At 46.7% G+C, this 9499-nt stretch overlaps 1 protein-coding gene across 6 annotated transcripts in view; it reads right to left on the reverse strand.

Annotated features, from left to right (window-relative positions):
• Stard13 (StAR related lipid transfer domain containing 13) overlaps positions 1-9499 on the reverse strand; it is a 211015-nt gene that overhangs the window by 2875 nt on the left and 198641 nt on the right. For all 6 annotated transcript variants that reach the window (XM_031338856.1, XM_031338852.1, XM_031338853.1 and 3 more), the window contains 5 exons: positions 7476-7686; positions 6752-6866; positions 5651-5872; positions 4966-5183; positions 1963-2139 (listed from right to left, as the gene is read on the reverse strand). In XM_031338856.1, coding sequence (XP_031194716.1) covers positions 1963-2139; positions 4966-5183; positions 5651-5872; positions 6752-6866; positions 7476-7686 — 943 coding nt within the window. The remainder of the gene's footprint in view (positions 1-1962; positions 2140-4965; positions 5184-5650; positions 5873-6751; positions 6867-7475; positions 7687-9499) is intronic.

A 9499-nucleotide genomic window follows, 5' to 3' on the forward strand; every position in this document is an offset into this window, starting at 1 on the left:
AAGAAAAGAAAGAGAGAGAGAGGGAGAGGGGGGGGAGGGAAACACAGGAGGGCCTGAAGAGAAGGCTCAGCCAAAAAGAGTTTGATCCAAAGTAGCAGTTCTCAAGAGAAACGCCAGATGTGGCAGAAATCGGATGTTTCTTGAGGCTCAATGGCCAGTCAGTATAGCCAATCAGTTAGAGCCAGGCTCAGTGATAGACTCTGACTCCTCCCCATTCTTACTCCAGGCACCCGTACAGAACAACTGAGAAAGACCCCTAGCATTGACCCCTGGCTTCCACATCGGCACATGCTTATATTACATACACATGAATAAAAATAAGAAAATAAACATAAGAGATTAGAGTCATCTACTGAGCCTCGATGTACCTGTGTGTTCTGCATGTATTCTCAAAATAGAACACAAGGCCACTACCAGGTGAGCTAATGACTGCTACTGGGGACATACCCAGAGAAAACAAAATAAGCATCTGATTCATGCTCATTGTAGAACTATTCAAAAGAGCTGAGCTGTGAATTACCCTAAGTATGCAACACTAAGTGGGTGGATAGAGCAAATGTGGTATATGTGTATCATACATATATATCTGTCTATATCAGTGGTTCTCAACCTGTAGGTCTCAACCCCTTTGGTAAAACCTCTATCTCTAAAAATATTTGCAGTTTGATGCATAACAGTAGCAAAATTACAGTTATGAAGTAGCAACAAAAGCAACTTCATGGTTGGTCATCAGTCATCACAACATGAGGAACTGTGCTAAAGAGTCACAGCGTTAGGAAGCTTAAGAACCGCTGGTGTCTGTCTATCGAACCATTTATCTACCCGTCACCTATCTGATAATTCTTAGTCTTAGAAAGGGAGACACTGTCATTTTTATCACAATGAAGCTGAAGGATGTTACTACATTTGACTTAATAAGCTAAGCACGCAATGCTAACTCCTGCATGCTGCATGCTAAAAAATGTGGAACGCACTGAATCAGAGGGTAAGTCAGTGCTGACCTGAGACCAGGGAGAATTGGGGCTGTGGAGACACATAATGATCAAGTGAGGCAACGTTTCAACTTGATTGCAGTTCTAAGCCATCATGATGGCTATACGTTTCTTATCAGGAATTTAAAGATTTGTGTGTCACTGTGCTGTAACCAACACATGGTAAGGTGAGTTTCCACTTCTTTGACTGCTAAGTTGATCATCTGGGATTTGTGTGCCCCTCTCATCCATTCTGAGATATATTCCAGGCGGCTTTAACTAATAGTTACGTTCCTGTGCCAGAGAAGAACCAGAAGGGTTCTGGGAGCCTCTACTGACTTTCTTTTCTTTTATTTTTTTTAAGATTTATTTATTATTATATCTAAGTATACTGTAGCTGTCTTCAGACATACCAGAAGAGCGTGTCTCGTCTCATTTCAGATGGTTGTGATCTACCATGTGGTTGCTGGGATTTGAACTCAGGACCTTTGAAAGAGCAGTCAGTGCTCTTAACCACTGAGCCATCTCTCCAGCCCCTCTATTGACTTTCATTCTGACACTCTGACCCCTGACTCCATGCAATGCCACAAGGTTGACTTGCTAGCTCCAGGAGTGACTGCGTGCTATCTGAGTGACTGTAGGGAAGGGGAAACACCATGTTGTTGATCACTGTTGGTTATTTTCATAGCCTGACTTGGTGATTCTGTCACATGGACGTACATCGAGACATCCTTCTGCATGTCACAAACGCCATACACTTGTTAGTGAAAAGAAATGAATAAGTTATGGAGAAAAAAGGAAAATAAAGAAAAGCAAATTCCAGGGTGGGAAGGTGAGAGAAGAGGCTGTGTGGTCCTGTGGAGAAGGTGGCTCTTGGTGGGAAGGAAACGGATCAGAGGAGGAAGAAACCAGAATGACAAACAGGGCTCAGGTGAACACACCATATGGCTTGAGGCTCCCTGGTCAACCAACACCCAGTGTGGCCACTTACTTCAGGTCTATTCTGCAGATGTGGGTCAGCCTGGACTTGCCAGAGCCGCAGGGTTCTATCAGGTACTGAGAGTCCATCACCACTGCTCGCACGCCACCCATGAGTTGGGCTTCTTCATGCTCCACAGAGAGGGACACCAGGGTGCACATTCCTTTGGGCAAATCAGTCTTCCAGGTCCTGAAGCCAAACAAGCCACGCATGAGAATGATGTAAAGAGAGTCAGGAGACCCTGAACACACAACTGAACCCACACTTGCGTCCTCACACCCCAAACCTAGGCTCTAACCCCAAGGCTGGGCACTTGGATTAAGCTAATGGTTTCTACAAGCTTGTGGAGAGTTTACAAAGTGAGGTTGAAAGGACGGATCTCAGCTTTCTACTCAGAAGGTAGACCTAAGCTTAGCACCACAAATTGAGGCCACATCTTAATCTGCTAAAGAAGCCCCTGTCCATCATCAATGAGGCTACCATTTTGAGTCAGCAGTATTCATTCATTCAGTTGTTTTATCTGCTACTGAGCACATCCATGTGCTGAGCCCGAGAAGCTACGGAGGACATGAAGATGCATTCAGCCCAAGAGGAGAGACAAGCAACTCTCAAAGAACCTTGAAAACACTGTGAGAAGCACAGTGTGGGTCTAGGTAGAGCTGGGACCAGGGCACAGGGCAGAGGAGGAATACAGGGAAGGCTTCCTGGAGGAAGTGGTGAACGTTTTAGTAAACACAGGATCTGCTGCTCTTGAACAGGAGAAGAAATAAATGGAGCTGATTTGAGTCAAGATGGAGAAGTAGGAAGGTCATTACAGCCTAGTAGTGGAAAGAGCTGTCTAACTGGTACACCATCCATGGATGGCATGGGCCCCACGGTGGATGGTGTCAGATGCTGTCCTCAGATTAACCCATTCTTGGGTTACCTGGTTAATGAGTTACAGAGGTGTGGCTTTTCCGTGGTAACGGCTTTTTGTGGTAGGGTTGCTCTGTCCTGCGATGCCCTTTGCCGTGCTTATGACCTGGTGTTCTCAGACTGCTCAGCCTCCAGACTCAAGAGCCAAATACATATCTACTCTTCACATAAATTACCACTTTAGATTACTTCATTATAAGCTTCAGAAAAAAGTGAAGATACTTTGAAGAAATTTGAGTTTGGGAGGTCTGATATGTCAGACAGACCACATTGTTCTTTCTCTAGGGGACTTCTGCTGGCATGAGCCGGGTCTGATGCCGAGTTCTCCCACAGAATATCACAGTCCACACCTCTCTTCTGCCTTGAGCCTTGGACTGTATCAAAATCCCACCTTTCCTAGCTCTTCACATTATTTACTCCCTCTGAGATAAAAGTCAGCCTGTGTCCTTTTCTAATTATTTACTGTCTGCACAGAGGAATATATAAAATGGCTCTGAGGGGATGGCTTAGTTGGTAAAAGGGTGTAAGCACAGAGGACTGAGTTCGATCCTCAGCACCGATATAAAAAAGCAGGCATGATGGTACACACTAGTAATCTTATCACTGGAAGGGTGAAGGCAGGATGTTCCCTGGAGATTTCTGGCCAGTCATCTTAGCCTACTGGCCCTGGGTCTCAGAGAGAGACCCTGTCTCAAAAATAATGACATAGGTGGCTCTTAAAGAACAACAACAAGAATGACCTCTGCACATATGTACAGGTATTCTCTCTCTCTCTCTCTCTCTCTCTCTCTCTCTCTCTCTCTCCTTAGTTGTCTTCTTCCTCTTCTCTCTCTCTCTCCCCCACCCCTCCTTCTCCTTCCCCCCCTCTCAGAAATCTAAACTGGAGAAGAGACCAAGATGGACTTGGGTCCACCAATAGCCTCCTCAGAGCCAGAAGCTATGAGTAGCATAAGGTATGATGGGATGCTCTACAATAAATAGTGGGCTAGTAGGATGGTTGTGGAAACAGAATGAAGAGAGTTCCCTGTAGGGACTCCACCAGCTCCACAGCTTCCACCCTGGACAACAACTTGTTTTTCTAGCTGCTGAGTTAGACAATTAAACTTTAATGCCATGAGATGAGTGATGTCCTAATAATTGGCCATAGGCCACCCCCAACTAATGGCCTATATTCTCTACCAGGACAAGGCTGCTGGGATACATGGATATTTAGGAGAAGCAGATACTTAAAAATTGAGGTCCCAAGCATCCAAACCAAAGGCACCAAGGACTCATATGAAGTCACCTCTGGTTTGCCCTCAAAACTCACTTCATAAGGCGACTATTTCAAATACGCATCTGGGGATTTCCCAGGCAAATCCTATTACACTGCTCATCTGGGAAGAGAGTGTTTGCTTGTGTTTTTAATAAAAGGGATATATTGCTATAATTACATTTTGTTCATGTTCTTAACTGTACTCAACCCCTGCTCTTGCTGGTGCAATAGTGAATTTCTGCCATGCAAACTTTCTGTGATTGGCTGAGCATCCCAGTCCGAGGCCAAAGGGCAGGGTGTCTGGGACTAACCCTAAAACCCACCAGAAACAACATTCCAATGGCAGACACAGTGCTCAGGAGGTTTTGCCAGGACTGATTTCTAACGCAATGCCCAGTGTCTCTGTACACTTGGCGTTTTAGGGCTGAGCTGGAATTTCCATGCATGGCAATTAGTCGTGAACATGTGAGGTCATACAACCTCCCTTCTCCAATTCTCCTAGATGAGGACCTGCTTTCTCCTCCAGGGAGAAAGACAAAAACCAGTTGGCCTTTTGCATGATTTGGCAGACAAACCCAACAGACAGAAGCTATTATGGGGCCTCTGCTCTGAGGAAATGAGTGATATTCAAGGCCTAATAAACTGTGCCCCTCAAGGAGAGGGGCCATCAGAGAGCCTGGGCAGAGCTGTAAATTGGGTGAAGGTGCCAGAAGTCAGGCATAAATAAGGCAACATTAGAAAGGATTGTGCTTAAAGCCTCACAGCAGGCTGGGAAAAGTGTTTGCATTGGCAACTCTCATCTTGTCTTTGGGGCAGGGCTTCATACGTCACAGGGTCCGGCTTACCTGAGAACTACAAAGTCTCTGGAGGGATGTGGAACCATGCTGTTCAGCACGTACTGGTAGATTTCTGTTTGTCTGTCCAACGATTCCACAACCTTCCACTGCACGAAGTCCTCATCCCACAGGTGACGTTCTCTCAGCACACGGTTCAACACCACAGAGGGCGGTGCCTCCACCTCCACTGATGCCTTCCAGAGCTTCAGCGGGTTCCCGTCCCCCACCTTGGCAAAGACATGGGCAGGAGTTGAAAAGGTTACCAGGGGATACCCAGACCTATCTCCTGTGCTGGGCATTCCAAACCATCACTGGCCATATAAAGTGAACGGGTGATACTGTACCCAGAGTTAAAACACAAACACTTCAGTCCTCAAGCTGATGAGAAAAAACGATAATCAAAACAGACACAAACACACTCAAGTGGTGGGAGGCAGGCATGCTCTAACCCACTTGACTTTTCCGTGGTTCTCTGTCAGGCACTCTTAGAATGTTCATTTCACAAGTGAAAAATGCTGGGCACTGATTTTCCCAGCACCACACAGAAAGGAGCACAGACAGTCTGGGCTTTGATGGGACTGCTGTTGGTGGCTTTTGAACAGGGATTTTGAATGGCACCTGGGCCTTAACTATTATTGATGCAGGTGCGGAGCCCCACAGGTAAGCACACATTTTGCAGCAGAGGGAACCTTACCTTTTTGAAAGCAAGGTCTGTGTTGTCAGGGCTGGAACATGTGACCCATCCCTTGAATTTCTCCTTAGCCTCTTTCTGGAGGCCCTGGACAAGATGCTCCAGGTATGTGTGAAAAGTTGCCCCGCTCTCTGCCAGCTGTGCTCCCAAGTCTTCCAGGCTGGGCACATGGATTTCAGCCTCTAAGTAGGAGTTCCGAGACTGGGCCACCATCTCTTGTGGAACCTGGGCCAGTGAATGCATGAAAGAGCAAAGCAGTGAGCTGAAAGTAACAGGGATCCAAGTCGCCTCATCTACCACGAAAGCCCAAGACTAGGAGGGACCTTCCTAAAGCTAGGAAACATAAATGTGACTCTGAGCCCACGCTTATCCAAAATACTAGGATGCGTTCCTGATCACGAGTTCCCTTGCTTTTTATAGTATTTGGCAAGACTGGGTTCAGACAGCTTCACTCATTCGTACACATTGACACGTTGAGGGAAAACTCAGCTATGACTCAGAAATGGCTTCACAGTTTTCAGTACAGTTTCTCCATCGATGAATGCCAGTGTTGCCACGGAGAGTGTGCCAGGCGTCTTATCCACTTGCCTCTTCAATGTAAGTGTGGCTATACTGATAGGCTGTCATTGATAGGGTCAAGGATTACTCAGTCATACTCAAGTGAACATGTGCGTGTGCACATACACACACACACACACATAGAGAGAGAGAAAGAGAGAGAGAGAGAGAGAGGGAGGGAGGGAGGGAGGGAGGGAGAGAGGAAGAGAGGGAGAGAGGGAGAGAGGGAGAGAGGGAGAGAGGGAGAGAGGGAGAGACAGATATACAGACAGAGACAGAGGAAGACCCCTATCAAGTGTGAGGTAAAAATAAAATATATTGTAACTGGCCAACTGGCTTTAAATCTGATGATGTCTGCATAAAAAACTGTCATCATGGTAAACCTCAAGAACCTGCGACTGTCAAAGCCTTCCTGTATAGCTGGCTCTTTATAACTCCTGGGAGCAGAGACCAGAGCTACAGCACAGCTGTCACCATAAAATGAAGAGCAATGAGATAAGCATCGATCCTCTCCTCCCCGGCCTGCCCCTAGTTCCAAGACCTCACCTCGAAGAGTTGTTTGCATTCCGTGATCATGTGGGCCAGCCCCTGAGCTGCAGCTAGATTTTCATTGAGGTCCTTCTGATCTGGCTTCCCAGTGGCATATTTCTTCTGGATGACTCTGTAATTGAATATGAATGTGCTAAGCAGATCCCCAGCCAGAGAGTGTGTTGGGATACCCAGATTGTCCCATCTGTTTGTCATTTATCTCCAGATGCTGCCCAGATCCCAGGCTTTCTCGTTTCCAAATAAAAACCAATGACCACACATCTTTTAGATGCTCCAAGGCAGGCTGGCAGCTCACAACCAAAAGCCGTGGAAAAGTACAAAGACAGGAAGAGCTGTAGGTGGAAAATTATTAGGTTTTTTTCCCTGTTTGAAACTGCTCAACTGTAGGCTCAAGTGCTTTGTTGTTTAAATATAGCCGTTAAAGACCAATGATAGTAAAATACCTTTTTGAGTATTTTCTTTCTTCTTCCCACTCAAATAAAAATAGAACAAAACTTCTTGGGCTTTCTGGATCTCAACTGATCTACTTTAGGGTGACCTTGGTAGTGCTGTGAGCCCCAGCCCAGGGATAAGAGCGCCTCATTCTGTTCCCACAGTAAGTCCTGATAATCTTCTATCTGCATTCTCCCCTGAGAACACTTTTGCTTAATTTTACTTACTAGGAAAATGGACCTTGGGGAGACCTGGTTTGGGAACGATGCCAATGATGAGGAACACTCACCTTGGGGAGCTTTCTTTCTTCAGTAAGTTAAGGTGAAAGAGGGAGGGGGCCAGGCACACGGCCAGATTCATGGGTGTCATCTGATTCTCGTCCACCAAGTTCACTACATCATGCAGGAAGCACAGGAGCGTCTGCAGGGCCTCCCGGTTCTCATCTGCCAGCAGCAGAATGGCTGCCTGCACAGCGGGCAGCCACTGCTCTTTGGGGACATCTGAAGAGAAGTGGGCACCAGGTTGTTAGAGGGAGGAGTCAGTGAGGAAGAATGCACGAGCTCTTCTTCCAGACAGAAGACACCCAGAAGCATCAATAGAGTTGGAACTTGAACCTCATCAAACTCCCAAACCCGTCTGAGTATCCTGGAGGTACTCAGACCGAAGTGGTAGCTCTGGCTCCTCACACTCCCATTTTGGTGGAAGTTGGTGATCTACTGGGGGCTCTGTCAACCTGATCTCTCTCTTGCTCACCCTCTTTGCCAGGCAGCTTAAGTAGCACCTTAGGGATAGCCAAGGCTGGGTGGGACACAGTTGTGAAATCCACTGGGTAAAAAGACAAAGACCTGGCCTTTTCCCACCACAGCAGAGCCCTAGGCCATGTTGCTTTCATAGTACAGTGAGCAGTGCCTCAGTGGTGAACCTGGTGCCTCAGTGGTGAGCCTGGTGAATCCTTCCTGTCCCTACAAGTCAGGAAGGCTCGGGTGGGAGAGAGTGCTGCTTTGACTCCGAGTGGTCACTCAGTGTCACCTACTTGATAATCTTAGGATCCCAAGCTTTGAGTTGTGCTTGTGAAAAAGGAACCCAGTCCTCTACAGCTGTGGGGAGTGAAAGGGGTCTCAACTTCCCTGAGAATGACTCTGGTGGGGGTGATGGGCATCTGATTTATATAGGCTCTAGGCAAATAGCTAAAACAAATGAGGTAGAAAGTGGAAAAAAAAGTCACAACAAATTGGGACTGAGGGACTGCAGTTTGCTGCTCCCCTGGCTCTGTCTGTTTCATGATCATGTAGGTTTGATTCCACGATGTAGACAGAAGCTCACTTCGGTGAATACGGCTGTCTTCCTTCAAAAGCCATACCTGGGTGTGTGTGTGTGTGTGTGTGTCTTCTATGCAAGGCTGATTGCACTCCTGAGCCATGGGGCAGTGTACTCATGACAATCCCTTGAACTTTCAACTGTGCTTTATAATGTGCTCGCTATTTCAGTGTATATCACTGTTTCTTTAATGTATTAGAAAGAGACACTCAGACACTTATTAGCGGTAGAGGTGTGTGATAGAAAAGAATTGGTTTGGCTGCTCTAGGTAGTGTAACCTTCTGCCTGTACCCTGGGAGCCGTTTGTCCTGGGCTCTCCTTGCCTTTCTGAGCGCTGTGTAGAAGGCCAGCAAATCCAGATTTCCAGGAAAGCAAAACTACTTGTTCGGTGGATAGCCTGTCTATTGCATACTGGCAAAGACTGGGTTTTCTAGAGAACATTTTTTTTTTGGTCTGGATGATAGTGAAGCTGTTATTTGTCTCTCTGTCTGTTTTGTGTTTGCTGAAGACAGTATAACCAATGATGTAAGTCCACCACATACCCTTGAACTGCTTGTAAATGCTGCTTTGTGGGGAAGACGATTCCTGTGTGTATATATTACCTAACTGCAGCTAGCCAAACTTTCCTTGCACTCCAGTGTTTGCTCCCACTGTTATTCTCAAAGTCACTGGCCACGTGCATATGTTCTCTCTCTTCCTTTTCTCCTTTGTCTTCTCTGATGACACAGGTACTTTGGATTCTACTCCCATTGGATGGCAGCTACATTCACCGTTAGGCCATAGTTTCTGTTACACATGACACTGCTGTGGTCCCTGCCTCTTCCTTGGTTCCTGGAGGTACCCCCAGATTTGTTTTTGTAAGTACCATAGTGTGTGGGTGTTGATCGGTCCCTCACAGTCAGCATGCTTTCCTGACCGAACAGCTGTCTCTCTGTGTCTGAATTAGCTCCATCTCTCCTTTCCCTTCCATCTCATCTTCCCTTTCCCCCCTACCCC

This window comes from Mastomys coucha, unplaced genomic scaffold (assembly GCF_008632895.1).
Source record: "Mastomys coucha isolate ucsf_1 unplaced genomic scaffold, UCSF_Mcou_1 pScaffold22, whole genome shotgun sequence".
NCBI lineage: Eukaryota > Metazoa > Chordata > Mammalia > Rodentia > Muridae > Mastomys > Mastomys coucha.